The sequence below is a fragment of the Rana temporaria genome, chromosome 1 (assembly GCF_905171775.1).
Source record: "Rana temporaria chromosome 1, aRanTem1.1, whole genome shotgun sequence".
NCBI classification, from domain to species: Eukaryota; Metazoa; Chordata; class Amphibia; order Anura; family Ranidae; genus Rana; species Rana temporaria.
The window spans coordinates 339,447,816-339,463,805 of record NC_053489.1 but is presented as its reverse complement, the minus strand read 5'-3'; the positions used below and the strand labels follow the sequence as shown (position 1 = coordinate 339,463,805).

At 44.8% G+C, this 15,990-nt stretch overlaps 1 protein-coding gene across 1 annotated transcript; it reads right to left on the bottom strand.

The window, feature by feature from the left end:
• Positions 1 to 4,951: 4,951 nt before the first annotated feature.
• On the bottom strand, positions 4,952 to 11,225 carry TOMM5 (translocase of outer mitochondrial membrane 5). The gene is made up of 2 exons (XM_040361479.1): positions 10,972 to 11,225; positions 4,952 to 5,427 (listed from the first exon to the last, which is right to left on the bottom strand). The coding sequence occupies exons 1-2, from the start codon at positions 11,090 to 11,092 to the stop codon at positions 5,393 to 5,395; spliced, it is 156 nt and encodes a 51-aa protein (XP_040217413.1). The 5' UTR covers positions 11,093 to 11,225; the 3' UTR covers positions 4,952 to 5,392.
• Between the last annotated feature and the right edge of the window lie 4,765 nt (positions 11,226 to 15,990).

Here is a 15,990-nt window from a genome sequence, read left to right as displayed (position 1 = left end):
CATATTATGTATCCAACATCATAGTTTTGCAATGGTCATATACGAGCACTTTAAAAAAAGGAGGGGGGTTATTAGGCTTCTTTTACACTGATCTGCAGGTGCAGCGCAGTCTGAGATAGAAAAGACAGTCGTATTGTGACTTTAGATGATTTGGCCCTGCAGAACCTTCTCTCGCCCTACTACATCTGCATGCAGAACCACTACCTCTGAGAAGTCAAGAGGAAGTCAAGTTGTAAGAGAAGCCATGCAGTGGTTCTAAGAAAGTTAATTTATATTGAAGAAGAAACAGAAAAAAAAAAAACATTTTGTTTCCTGATATACCATTTAAATTTCTCATAATAATTTGTCTCAAACATCACCCTTACATGCGTTTTGGATGTATTTTCAAAGTAAGCAAAATGTTTTATTTAATGTCCATTAGATATGGTCACTTGCTCAGACTATAAAGAAACAGGCCCGAATATACCTATGAATGTTCTTCTATGAATGGTCAAGGTATATTAGTAGTAGGTAATCACATTCAGATAGAATTCAGCCGAACCAACCCTGGCAAGAGGACCAACCTTAACTGACTAAGTGGTTTTCTGCCCTACGAAAAGTTTCTTTGCAAGATGTAACAAGAAAAGACTTTTGGTGTCCCCTTGTCAGATAATGTAGGCTACTACTGTCTTGTTGTCAACCTTAAGCCTCGTACACACGATCAGACTTGCATCTGACTTTTCCATGGACTTTGGTCCGAAGGGCGTTGGTCGTGAACTTGGTACCCATACAGATGGCCCAAAATTTTCAGCCAACATACACCAAACCACGTGGGTTTTCAGCTCTTTACCACCACCCTTTGGGCAACTTTTGCCATTGTTGTCTGATGTTTAGCATTGGTTCCAAGCATGCGTGTTTGTACTTTGGATTTTAGTTGGACGGATTTGTGTACACACGATCGGATAATCCAACGTAACAGATTTATTGTCAGACAATTGGTGAGCATTAACAGCCAACATTTGTTGTCGTTAATTCCGCCAACAATTGTCTGATGGAGCATACACACGGTCGGATTATCCGACACAACATATCCATCAGCTAATTATTGTTGTAAAATCCGATCGTGTGTACTGGCCTTTTCTCAGACCTCCTTGAAGATCCTGAAAGGCTTGCAATGCTAGAAAATGTCTTCCTTCCATTCAAGATAGTTGGGGAGTCTGTTCTTCACCGTGCTCCAATGGCCTTGCACTTGTTTCTTCAGATTGTGGACTCCCCAGCCCCAGACACTAGCATCAGAAACATCCCATATCCTGGGCTGAGAGGCATGCCTCTGAAAGAAGCTCAGTTGAATTTGTATAGGCACAAAGATTTTCTGGTCCATAGACAGCCAAGCTCATAGGCTAAAGAAGGCAAATTGAAAAGCCCTCATGTACCACCACTGCCAACAAGATATTCAAAAAGATTCCTGGGGCTGTGCCAATTCTGTAAAAGGCAGACACCTGAACTGGAAGTCTGACCACCGCAAATCTCACACACCTCTGTTGCTCAGCATTGATCGGTACATGGAACTATGAGTTGGCCGGCCGATTGATACCAACTGGTCCTCCTGCTGAACTGTCCCTGCGACTGTCTGCATGGACTCCATCTTGAACCTCTTGGTGTGTATGAACACATTTGATTCCTTCAAACTGAAACAGGCCAGAAGGCTCCTGCCTTAAGTACTAGAAAAACTGGTTAGAAGGGCCCCTAAATAACTATGTTTTCGGCGCCACTGGTATGATGGCCTTGTAGCAGTATAAAAATATTGCAAACCGTTTCTCTTCTGAGATCTGTTGAACATAAATTAAATTAATTTAGTGGTCAACTTTGGAATCCTCCCTTGTACTCACACCCGTCTTCTGGACCCACTGGTCTTTGATGATTGTAGCCTCCTTCTGGAGGGTTTGGACGACAGTCATCAACTTCACTCAGGCCCCTTGGCTCCAACTGGAAGAGACTGGTTGTATGCACCTCCAAAAAGACTTTCCAGCCCTCTTAGCAGCTTGCTCTGGACTTGATTTTGCATCAAAAGTAACTGAGACTGTGATCTGTTAAATCTGCAGCCTATAAGATTTTACCTCATGCACCTTCTGAAGTTCAGTAGGCTTGAGTAAAGGATGGTGGCTTCCTCTTACTAGCCTGTGGCCACAGCCCAGACTTTTCCTCCTGTCATTCTCTTAATTGCATTGTTCAGAAGAAGCAGCAGGTGAGCTCAGACAGCATTTCCAAAGGCAGACACAGTCAGAGTCTGAGACAAAAAAAAAACAGTCAGACTGTCAAACCCACAGAAGTACACAGCATATTATCAGGGGAGTCAGGACAGCACATCCAGAGGCAGACACGAGACTTGGACTCTTAAGGAAGTCTTTTACCTGGCAGGACTGCAAAGAGAGAAGTCCTCTCAAATGCAGACCTCCAAGATCATTTACACCATTGTATGGCGACTGGCCCATCATGTGCCACCCATCTCCCTGCACACTGTGACCCAATTCACAGCTGCTCTGACTGACAATAAAGCCACGAGGGCAGTGCGGTGCACTGTATATAAAGACAGGAAAAAAAAAAAAAAAAAACACACAGGGAAAAAAAAAAGGAGGAGGCAATGATGACATTGCAGAGCTCTTATACCACCTGTACATTATCAATGCTGTTCAAGCATAATTTTGCCCATAGTCTTGGCACAAAAAGGCACCCAGTTTTTAGAAGGATTTACCTTCAGCATTCAGGGTCTTCCAACTCCACGAGAGGCTGAACATGGAGGGGTAGGTTCGGCTTGGGATGCAGCAAACAAATAACTTACCAACTGCAATCAACAGGTGTCCTGGAGCAGACCAAAAAAAGAACATCTTATGGCCCGTACACACGATCCGAATATCGGATGAAAACAATCGGCCGAGGAAGAATTGTACGATTTTCAGATCGTGTATACATGCCATTAGTTGGGGGAGGGGCTGTCTTTTATGCATATGCCAGGTGGTCATGTGGGTCTCCAGAGGAGGTGTTAACCCGTTGTGTGCTGATGTGAGGTGGGCCAGAAAAAGAAAATTACGGAAAGGTAAGTATTCAATTCTCCTGGTGCCTTCATGGCAGCATACGCATAGATTCCTGTGATGACGCGGATGCCTTGGCCAACTTGCGGGAAGGTCGACTGGAAACCTTTCCAGCATTCTCTACCGCAGTGTTTCTCAATTCCAGTCCTCAGGCCCCCCCAACAGGTCAGGTTTTCCATTATTTTGCACAGGTGATTTGATCAGTTTCACTGCCTTAGTAATCACCACAGCCTTTTCATCTGAGGGAAATCCTGAAAACCTGACCTGATGGGGGGGCCTGAGGACTGGAATTGAGAAACACTGCTCTACCGGGACGATAATCATGTGGATGGGCACCAGGAAAGCAAAATTATGAAAGGCAAGTATTCAATTTTCTATTATAACTATGCACTGCAAATCCTTAGCTCCTCCAACTATAGTCTTTTGGCTTACTCTTGTAAATCAGGCACTCTCGCTATACAAACTAACATATGACGCTAGAGGCTGCCCTCATAAATTTCATAAGATATGAGGGTTACTTCTGATCGCACTATACCACCTAGTGCAATGCTTAAGAATGAGAAATGTCTTGCTGTTTTTGCATACAATGTTTTGCTGACGATATTTACTTTATACTTGAAGAATATGTATAGTATATTTGGTTCTTAAGCCCATGGTTCACGTGTGGGAAACTGATATTATACACACACACAATGTACTGTATACTGTTATTTGAGCACTTTTTGCTCCCCCCCCCCCCTTTGTCACAGTTTATTTTACATTTACAAAAATGTTATGTTTTATCTTTTTGAATTTTACAAAAAAAAAAAAAAAATGTACCTTTAAAAAAAAAAAAAAAATGTAATGAAAGTAATGATCTGCACCAACTAACAGCATGGAAATCCTTGGTGAATATGCTGTTTTTACAAAAGCCACCTACTTGAGTTGAGGTGACTTTACCTAGTTTAGAAAGGAATGTGATGGATGGCTCTCTTGTACTGTTACAGTTTTATTGAATTTCTGGGTCCTTCTTGCTTATTTCATGTTTGATATAAACAGTGTATACTTGTTTAACCAGAGGATGGTCTGACTCTTGGCTGATGGGGGGGGGGGGGGGGCTTAGCTGGAGTCTTCTGCAAGTACAATACTAATTTATGTCTTCCACATTGATGTATCATGATGGATGTTTTCCTAGGCTATTTCCTGCATCCTTAAGATTACGGTATGGCAGCGGCACACCTCGCTGTTCTTGGATATTCGTTCTCCTCTTAGCAGAGACCTTAGGCTGTGCATAGTTGACAAGGCAAATGTGTTTTTGCTGTATTGTGCGTTACTGTTTCTACTACTAAAAATGGTGTAGCTGTGCACCTGCCCCCTCCCCACTGGATTTTATGAACAGCAGCAGGAGCCAATAGCTCCCAACTGCTGCCTCCATGTTCTGTGAAGAGAGAGCAGTGCTGGATCCAGATTGGGCTCAGGTAAGTATTTGGGTATAGCTGACCATGGAAAGGTTTTTTACCTTATTGCAAAAAATGCATGAAGGTAGCAAAAAAATAAATAAAAAAACCCAAGGCAAACCACAAGCCTTTACAACCACTTCAATGTTCACGGCAATGGACCGTTAAAACTCCATTAAAGCCATTTACAAAAGAGCAGTACAAAGTAAAGTGTAAATGTCACATTTGCAACGACACTGTGGTCAATAACAATCTATTCATTTTCTACAACTGAACACAGTGTGGTGCTCTCATGGTATATAAAGATCAGATTCTATGTATACACATGCTTAAACTACTGGGAAGCAGTATGTGTAAAACTTAAAAAAATATTTGCTGGCTCAATTTAATCCCTGCTGCCCAGCACCGATACGAAAGAGGTTCCAATAAGACCAAATGAAGAAAACATTAAAGCACAAACATTTGCATGTTTATTGAGTAAGAAAGCACAGCACAACCTCACATCCTTCTGTATGCATTGATGGAAATAATCTTTATATGGCAGAACAGTCATATAATCCATGCAACAAAAAACGGTGATATCACTGAAGATGGGAGGTAGCTGTGTTAAAAAAAAAAAAAAAAAAAAAAAAAGCCTCACCAAATTCTACTGGCGAATAGAAAATACACGTTAGCAATAGAAAGTGCATGTTCCCCTTTCATATTCAAATACTTTTAAACCTCCAGGGTGTGACATACAGTCAATGTACAGATTGGTCATGTAGGTAGATTCTTGCATATCAGGATATTGAACAATCCAACAAGTACGGTAATTTTGCACTTTGAATAACTCCGGTTTTAGGAATACAATTAGTCCAGAGAATTTCTGTAGTGAAGGAATTCATATCTTCATATACTATCCAGTTTCTTTAAGATATATGGAGCTAGAAAATAAGGAGACATTCATTAAAATTATGAACGTTTTTGACGTCAGCTTGTACAAACCTTTAAGACAAATTCATAAGAAAATATACTCATCTTATATGGCCCAAAAACACAATATACCAAATCTCAAAAAGTACATACCACACTAAAATTAACCCAAGCAGGAGTTCAGCCTTAAAGTGGAAGTTCACCCGAAAACTTAATTTTTAACATTAGATTGAGGCTCGTTTTGTCTAGGGGAATCGGGTAGTTTTTTTTAAATCGAAGCAGTACTTACCGTTTTAGAGAGCGATCTTCTCCGCCGCTTCCGGGTATGGGCTGCGGGACTGGGCAATCCTATTTGATTGACAGGCTTCTGACCGGCTTCCGACGGTCGCATATTTCGTGTCACGATTTTCCGAAAGTAGCCGAACGTCGGTGCGCAGGCGCCGTATAGAGCCGCACCGACGTTCGGCTTCTTTCGGCTACTCGTGACGCGATGTATGCGACCGTCGGAAGCCTGTCAAGCAAATAGGAACGCCCAGTCCCGAAGACCATACCCGGAAGCGGCGGAGAAGATCGCTCTCTAAAACGGTAAGTACTGCTTCGATTTTAAAAAAACTACCCGATCCCCCTTCACAAAATGAGCATCAATCTAATGTTAAAAAAAAAATTCGGGTGAACTCCCGCTTTAACTTGCCAGCCATCTAAAATCGGCTAGTCTAAAGCCTCGTACACACGCTTAGATTTTCGGACAACCGAATGTCATTTTTTTTGTGCCATGCTAGTCTCATGTCGAAAGTGAAGAGGTTACTCGAACATTTTCTTACAACAGAATACGTCGTAAGAAGTGATGCAATGTGTTGAATAGTTTTCTATGTATTCTTCTGGTTTCTGAGCATGCTTAGTCTTGCTCTTACAAATCGGATGTCAAGTTCACATCCAACAAAAATTTTTATAGTCTGCACATCCAGCTTTTGTCTGACGGAAAAGCGAAATTGGCTAATGAAAGCACCATACTAACAATCCGGAAATAGACAGACAGCTCGTCATACAAATTTTTCCTCCGTTTTTGGTATAGTGTCACTATCCTCTCCTCAGACTGACAATGTTGCGTCTAAGGCTGGATTCACACCTATGCATTTTTAGTGCTTTTTGCAGATTTGCACTACAGTCCATTTACCATGGTTTTCTATGGAACATGTTCTGTAGCGCAAATCTGCAAAATGCACTAAAAATGCATAGGTGTGAATCCAGCCTAAAGGCGTCTCTGTTGCTCCTCTATAGATTGGAGACAATCCAAGACAAAGTGTGTTACTGGCCAGATCACTGAATGCAAATAAAGAGGAGAAAAGAAATGCAGCCACCGCATCTAATGATTGGTAAGCTGCAATATATATTACATTTTTGTTTTTGGGTTTAATACCATTGTAGCTTTATTGAACTGTCCAAAAATGACACCCCGTTCAAAGCTATGCAAGGCAATACACCCAGCCTGCAGTATGGCAAATTGTGTTTTATGGTAACAAACACTGACCTATGCAGATCAACAGACATGTGTGAATGAGTCCAAAAATGCACCCTGCCTGTGGTACATGTGCAGTGCAGAGTACACTCCCAGCCAACTCCTGTCAGCTGGAAGAGGCCTGAAATGGAGGAGAGTGCTACTGCGCAGCTTACATCATCAGCGACCACCCAAGGGTGACAGGAATTTAGTAGAAGACAGTGACATACAGAGAATCAAGAGACGGCTCAAGTGGAATTCCAAAATCTAAGCCTAAAACTGCCCACTCCCACTTCTAACACCAATACTAACTACCATGTAAAGGAAGATGCTTATACTTACCTATTCTCACACTGCTTCGGTCATGTGATCTTCCCAGCAGCCAGCTTTAGGGGAGTGCAGACAACGGCTGAAATACCTGGGCAGTGATGTCACCCATCAGTTGTTGGTGCTCCCGCCTCTCCCCTGGAGCCGGCCGCTGGGAATCTAATTATGTGACTGGACTGGAGCGCCCTGAGACTAGGCAAACATAAGAGAATTGTATCAAATACATACCGGAATTGTCCCTTCTCAGCACCAATCAATGGCAGCATACATGTGGTAGTATGCTGCCATGTTGGTTCCAGAAAAACAGAAAATAGTATTAAATACTAACTGTAATTTTCCCTTCCTGGCACCAATCCATGGCAACATACATGTGGTAGTATGCTGCCATAAACTGGCACTAGGAAAAGAAAAATACAGTAAGTATTGGATAAAATGTTGTTTTTCTGGCACCAACATGGCAGCATACTACAACATGTATGCTGCCATAGATTGGTGGCAGGAAAGGAAAATTACATTATTTTACTTCAGCCCCCAAAAGGTTTTACCCCCTTAATGACCAGGCCATTTTTTGCGTTATTTTAACTGACAATTGCGTGGGCGTGCGATGCTGTACCCAAACAAAATTGATGTCCTCCCCCCCAAACAAATAGAGCCTTGTTTTGGTGGTATTTGATCACCTCTGCAGTTTTTTTATGCGTAAAAAAAAAAGTCTTTTTTTTTTTTTTTTTTATTATATTTTTTACTTTCTGCTACAATACATATCCCAAAAAAGCCACAACATTTCTAAATCAATTTGGGCCAATGCATTTTCTTCTACATTTTTTTATTACCAAAAATAAGTATATTGATTGGTTTGCGCAAAAGTTAAAATGGGCGGCACAGTGGTGTAGCACTCTCTCCTAGCAGTAAAAAGGGTCGCTGGTTAGAAATCCAACCGCGACACTACCTGCCTGGAGTTTGCAGCTCCGTGTCTGAATGGACATCAGAAGCTGTGACTCAGCTTGGGTGCCTCCATAGCAAGCTGCTTGCTGTGGAGGCCCTCAACAGGAGGGAGGGGCAAGGAGCAGCAAAGCGGCGGATCCAGGCTGCCCTGTGCAAATCCACTGCACAGAGCAGGCAAGTATAAAATGTCAAAACAAACAAAAAAAAAAAGGACTTTACAAATGAATAAGTATATGATACAATTTTCTGTTATACTTGCCTATTCTCAAGGTGATCTGGTCAAGTCATGCGACTCTTAGCAGCCGGCTTTAGTGGAGAGGAGGGAGTGCCAACAAGGGATGGGTCATAGTAATCTTATGGAAGACATTACTGCCCAGGTATTCCAGCCATGGTCTGCACGTTCTCCTCTCCCCTGAAGCCGGCCACTTGGAGTCAACCATGTGACTAGACTGGAACGCCCTGAAAATAGGCAAGTATAACAAAGTTGTATCAAATATTTACTGTCATTTCCTCTCCCAATCCATGGCAACATACACATAGCAGTAAGCTGCCATGTTGGTGCCAACATTTTTTATCAAATAGTTACCATAATTTTCCTTTTCTAGTGCCGCTCCACGATAGCATACAACCACAAGTATGCTGCCATGTTGGCACAAGGAAAAGCAGCTTCTTTCTACAGGGTAGTTAGTACAGGTGTTTGAAAAGGTGTGGGAGCTGATTTAAGCTCATTTTGTTCTAGCCTGGACTTCCACATTAACCAGTTCAATACCAGGCACTTTTACCCCCTTCCTGCCCACGCCAATTTTCAGCGCTGTCGCACTTTGAATGACAATTGCACGTTCATCCAATGCTGTACCCAAACATTTTTTTTGGGGGGGGGGGGGGGAGACACAGATAGAGTTTTTTTTTTTGGTGGTATTAAAAAAAAAAAAAAAAAAAAACTCACAACATACTAGTATGCATGCTAATACATTATGACAGACTTGCCTACACACAGGGCCCTCCAGTGCTGCACTGTCACTGCTCCCCGGTCCTCCTTGAGGGTTTAGAATCTATAGCTGCTTGAACTGCTGGGCAGTGGTGACGTCACTCCCACACATTTACATGGGAGTCACATCACTGCAGCATGCAGAGCGAGCCGTAAATGTGGTGTGAGCTGCACACATGCGACTCAGATCATATTACTCGCCGACAGGCAGGGGGGAGATGAAAGAAGACGTCTAGAGTCTCTTCTGTTATAAAAGCCCAGCCTGTCAGCGGATTTTGTTTTACCTTTGTTTATGAGATATTGACCCTGCATGCAGCCGCTGACATCAGCGGCGCACGTGCTCTGCAGGTCCTACGTGTCCTGCTGGAACAAAGGGCTCCCACGTGCCAGAGCCAGCAATCCCCAAGAAACATTTCAGCTCCCTCAGAGCCCTTTCACACTGACAGCACAGGGGCGTCGGAGGTAAAGTGCCGCTAGTTTTACGAGCGCTTTGTCGCTTTTAGAGGCGCTTTCAACCCCTGCTAGTGGCCAAAGGGTTCAAATCGCCCCTGCCCATTGATTTCAATGGGCAGGGGCGCTTTGGGAGCAGTGTATACACCGCTCCTAAAGCATCACAAAGAAGCTGCTTGCAGGACTTTGATGTCCTGCCAGCACAGCGCCCCACTGTGAACGCACTCTGGCTTTTACACTGGGGTTGCAGATGAGGCTATTTTTAGCGACAAAGCGCATGAAAAATACCTCCAGTGTGAAAAGAGTCTCAGTGGTGATCTTTTTTCTAAGGCAAGTAGTTCATAATGTGCTAGTATGCAATGCATACTAGCACATTATGCCATTGTCTTGCAGGTCCCCCACGGTTTACCACCACATTAAGGACCCCTCATTTACACGGGTGTACTACATCGTATACCTATGGAGGGCCATGTTTACCCACACTCAAATGTACAGGTATTCTGTGCACCCCCTTGCAGGCTATCCCATTCATGGTAATTGGGATTGCACAGACAACCGCCTGCTCCCAATCTGACATCCATGTCAGGGCACAGCCCTGATCAGACTGCTTGAGCACACGCACCCACACATGTATCAAATAGGGAAAAGCTTTTGTGTCTGGATGGCCTCTGTATCACCATTGACAAGAATGGGACTGCCTCCATGAGGTTGCATGGAACACATGTACATCCCCTGTGTGTGCAAATATGCCTTCCCACAAGACACACATGTAAAATGTAGTGTTCACCCATGTGAGGGATGCATTTACACGCATGTCCTGTAGTGTTCACCCATGTGAGGGATGCATTTACACGCGTGTCCTGTAGTGTTCCCCCATGTGAGGGATGCATTTACACGCGTGTCCTGTAGTGTTCACCCATGTGAGGGATGCATTTACACGCGTGTCCTGTAGTGTTCACCCATGTGAGGGATGCATTTACACTCGTGTCCTGTAGTGTTCACCCATGTGAGGGATGCATTTACACACGTGTCCTGTAGTGTTCACCCATGTGAGGGATGCATTTACACGCGTGTCCTGTAGTGTTCACCCATGTGAGGGATGCATTTACACGTGTGTCTTGTAGTGTTCACCCATGTGAGGGCCACAGGACACGCGTGTAAATGTGACCCTCACGTAGGTGAACACTACAGGACACGCGTGTAAATGAAGCCTGTGATAATGAATAGGTATATGCTGGCTATACCTCCACATTATGACATGAGCCTACCAGGGACCAGCCTATTCCATGTATACAATAGTAAGTATAGGAACATCTAATCATTGCTCAGTCATTAGACAACAGGGTCACTCACTGATCCTCAGCACGGCCACATAGATGAGGAAATTCCGCACAGAGCTGACGACATCTCGCCGCATCTTAGCGCGCAGCTCCTCGGGATCAGCTTTGGGCCCCAGACCCTCCAATCGGAACATGTCGGTATGTATGGGCGAGTCTACGCACGATGCTGATCACCTTTCCGAACCGTAGCCTGCTGGAGGTCAACGAGGAATAGGGCACGCCCACCCCTGGGCGCCTACATTCTACGTCATACGGTCACCGGAAAAGCTCAGTTCTGTGTGGGTGAAGTAAAGTTGTGTGCAGACAGCGGAATGAAAGGGGGCGCTGTACATAGTAATAATAATAAAAGCGACAACTCGCAAAATCACTACCCTCCAAAACATATTTATAGCGACCATATAGACCCTATAATAGTTTAGATAGTAGAAGGACGTGGGGGCTGACATTGCTGGCTGTACTCACACCCTCTGAGAAAGTGCGTGTATAGGAACAAGCAGTGCAAGGCTTCATGCACACTGGATTTGCTAATTCTCCTAGACTCCTTTCTTCCTGACAGCAGAGTTTTGGCAAATAAAACGATTGTAAACTTATGTAGCGCATTAGGCGCATCAAGAACTTGGGCATTCATTCATTACATTAGCCAGAATGATAATGTATTCTGGACAGGGCCGGCGCTAGCGCAAGGCAACAATGGCACTTGCCTTACGGCGCCAGCGCCGCCAGGATAACAGGGCGGAAAATTGCAGGGCCGATCCGAGACGGCTGCGCCGGGTGCAGTTCACCCAGGCGCCACAGAGGTGGGGGCGCTCAAGCACCAGAGTGCTCACTGCCAGTGCTCCCCTCCCTCCTCCTCTCCTTTTGGAGTCTCTTTGGCCTTCCCGCGGCCGGACTACACTTCCCGTGATGCTCGGGGCGCCGCGGCACATGTGCGGAGCGGCTTGAGTTTGTTCCCGTGTAGCGGCATCTGCTTTTTTTTTTTCTTTTTCGCTCCGGAGTTCCTGAGTCTTCCTGAACTCATTGGGCTTCTTCTTCTCCCCCCTCCTCCTCCAAACCTTTCCCCTTGTCCGTGTCCAGCCCGGTGTAGTCCCTCCTCGCTCCCAGCAGCAGTCCTGTCACACATGATCCACAAATGAGAAGGAGAAAACAATGGAACATATTCTAGAGCAGTGGTCCCCAACGTTTTTGGCATTGGGGACTGGCATTGTTGAAGAAAATTGTGCCAAGGCCCGGGGGGCTTTTCGCGGGCAATTTATCAGGGCAATGGCTGGTGTTGGCGCTTCAATCATCCCGGCATTGCGCGCTGATGATTGGTCAAGCATGCACCATGACCCTGCATGCTTGGCCAATCACAGCGCGCAAAAAACGAAGAACCATAATTGGCCAAAGCCAGGGTGGCTTTGGCCAATTATGGCCCAGGGGGTTTAGTACACACCCCACACTATATAAGGCCGCCTGTAAAGCGGCCGCGTGTAGTGTGTTCCGGCTTTGTTAAAGAAAAGAACAGTCAGACAGAGAGAGAGAGATAGATAGAGAGAGACACAGTGGGCTAGATTCAGATAGTGATACGACGGCGTATCTCCTGATACGCCGTCGTATCTCTGAGTTCCGTCCGTCGTATCTATGCGACTGATTCATAGAATCAGTTAAGCATAGATCTCCCTAAGATCCGCCAGGTGTAAGTGACACCGTCGGATCTTAGGCTGCAATCTCACGCTGGCCGCTAGGTGGCGCTTCCGTTTGTATACGCAACGAATATGCAAAAGAGGAGTTACGCTGATTCAGAAACGAACGACCGCCCGGCGCTTTTTTTTTACGTTGTTTGCGTTCGGCTTTTTCCCGCGTATAGTTACCCCTGCTATATGCGGCGTATCCTATGTTAAGTATGGGCGTCGTTCCCGGGTCGAATTTTGAATTTTTTGCGTCGTTTGCGTAAGTCGGTCCCAAATACGGATGGACGTAATTTACGTTCACGTCAAAACCAATGACGTCCTAGCGACGTCATTTGGAGCAATGCACGCTGGGAAATTTAGCGGACGGCGCATGCGCAGTTCGTTCGGCGCGGGGACGCACCTGATTTAAATTCTACACGCCCCCTAGCCACGGAATTTGAATTCCGCCGGGGGATTTACGATACGCCGCCGCAACTTTAGAGGCAAATGCTTTCTGAATAAAGCACTTGCCTCAAAAACTTGCGCCGGCGGATCGTAAATCAGATAGGTTACGCAGATCTAAAGATCCGCTAACCTATCTGAATCTAGCCCAGTGTCTTTTCTACCAGATAGATAGATAGATAGATAGATAGATAGATAGATAGATAGAGCAGGAAGGCTAGTCAGTTTAGTTAAATTTACAGTGTGTAGAGGATATATATACATCCTAGCGTTGTACATATATTTATACACTGTATAGCTTAGCTAGATCAGCTATTCCTATTGTTAGGCAGTAGATTGTTCTAGATGCAGTGCTCTAACGTGTTGTATTGCCTGCATAGGGGAAGATTCACAGAAGAAATACGCCGGCGTATCTACTGATACTCCGGCGTATTTTCAAATTTGCCGCGTCGTATCTTTAGTTTGAATTCTCAAACCAAGATACGACGGCTTTTGGCATCGATCCGACAGGCGTACGGCTTTGTACGCCTTCGGATCATAGGTGTAATACTTCGGCGGCCGCTGGGTGGAGTTTGCGTCGTTTTCCGCGTCAGGTATGCTAATTAGCTGATTACGGCAATCCACGAAGGTACGCTCGTTCGTCGCATTCTCTTACGTCGTCACTAGTCGGCTTTTCCCGGCATAAAGTTACAGCTGCTATTTGTTGGCCTATCTTTAGACGTCCCATGTTAAAGTATGGCCGTCGTTCCCGCGTCAAATTTAAAAAAACATTTTTTTTGCGTAAGTCGTCCGGGAATAGGAAAGGACGTAACGCACGTTGCCGTTCAAAAAATTACGTCGGTCCGACATCATTTCGGGCAAAGCACGGCGGGAAATTTCAAAACGGAACATGTGCAGTACGTTCGGCGCGGGAACGCGCCTAATTTAAATGATACACGCCCCATTTTAATTTAAATGATACACGCCCCATTTTAATTTAAATGATACACGCCCCATGTGAATCAAGCACTTGCCCGTAAAACTTGCGGTGGTGTAACGTAAATGACATACGTTACGCCGCCGCAGATCTACATGAATCTGCCCCTATGTGTTTAGTTTACACCTAAACATAGTACTCAGTGTTAGTGGACGTGTGCTATTTAATTGCACATACACGCAGTTGCTGTTACTGCACGTGTGCTATATAATTGCACATAAACGCATTAGCTGTTACTGCACGGGTGCTATTTATTTGCACATAGATGCAGTCGCTGTTAATGCACGTGGGCTATATAATTGCACATAAATACAGTCGCTCTTACTGCACGTGTGCTGTTTTTTTGGCCTATAAACGCAGTCGCTCTTACTGCACGTTTGCTGTGTTTTTGCCCATAAACGCAGTCGGTCTTACTGCACGTTTGCTGTGTTTTTGGCCATAAACGCAGTCGCTCTTACTGCACGTTTGCTGTGTTTTTGCCCATAAACGCAGTTTCTGTTAGTGCACGTTTGCTGTGTTTTTGGCCATAAACGCAGTCGCTCTTACTGCACGTTTGCTGTGTTTTTGCCCATAAACGCAGTTGCTGTTAGTGCACGTTTGCTGTGTTCTTGCCCATAAACGCAGTCGATCTTACTGCACGTTTGCTGTGTTTTTGCCCATAAACGCAGTTGCTGTTAGTGCACGTTTGCTGTGTTTTTGCCCATAAATGCAGTCGCTCTTACTGCACGTTTGCTGTGTTTTTGCCCATAAATGCAGTTGCTGTTAGTGCACGTTTGCTGTGTTTTTGCCCATAAACGCAGTCGATCTTACTGCACGTTTGCTGTGTTTTTGCCCATAAACGCAGTTGCTGTTAGTGCATGTTTGCTGTGTTTTTTCCCATAAACGCAGTCGCTCTTACTGCACGTTTGCTGTGTTTTTGCCCATAAACGCAGTCGATCTTACTGCACGTTTGCTGTGTTTTTGCCCATAAACGCAGTCGCACTTACTGCACGTTTGCTGTGTTTTTGCCCATAAACGCAGTCGATCTTACTGCACGTTTGCTGTGTTTTTGCCCATAAACGCAGTCGCTCTTACTGCACATTTGCTGTGATTTTGCCCATAAACGCAGTCGATCTTACTGCACGTTTGCTGTGTTTTTGCCCATAAACGCAGTCGATCTTACTGCACGTTTGCTGTGTTTTTGCCCATAAACGCAGTTGCTGTTAGTGCACTGTGACGGTATTGGTATGATATCCCCGTCAACGTTCCCTTCTTCCCATAACGAAAATCACCCCAATATTCCACGAGAAGGAATATCCCTGGAGTCGCCCAGAAAGCCACACATGCCAAGCTTACTGCTGGAACAACACAGAGTTTAATGTTATAACACACACAGCTTATATGTCATTTCCAAAACTGTTACAATGACAAATCTCCGCCCCCCTCTTACACAGTGGGGGGTCTTCAATACAGCTCCTTTGAAATAAAGATATTTCTTTGAACTAATCAGTATCTAGCCGGTTCGGCACCGCATATAGAGAGATAATTACCACAATGAAGCAATCAGCATAATTAACATGAGCCACTTATCTAATCACAGTAACCAGTAAACACAGGGCTAGAACAATTAACATTTGAAACAGGACTAGCTGCAGAAGGGTAAATACCATTACAGCCTTAAACAAGCAGGGAGGATTAAACTGAACCATATAGGTAAAAAGTCCTTCACAATGGCCCCCCTTTCTCCCTGCTCCGGCAAACCCTTTTGGACCTTCCCTGGTCCAGTAGGGTTGACGGGTTCAGAGCTTTTAGTCCGAGGTTAACTCCGTTTGGCGTGACTGACCTCCCTTGGCAACTGCTTCAGACTCAGGTATGCCACCGGGTCGTCAGATCACACGCCGTTCAGTCCCCAAGTCTTTGTGCGATCTGCAGAGTCACCAGAAGTCAGTGTGAAGACGGCGAATGG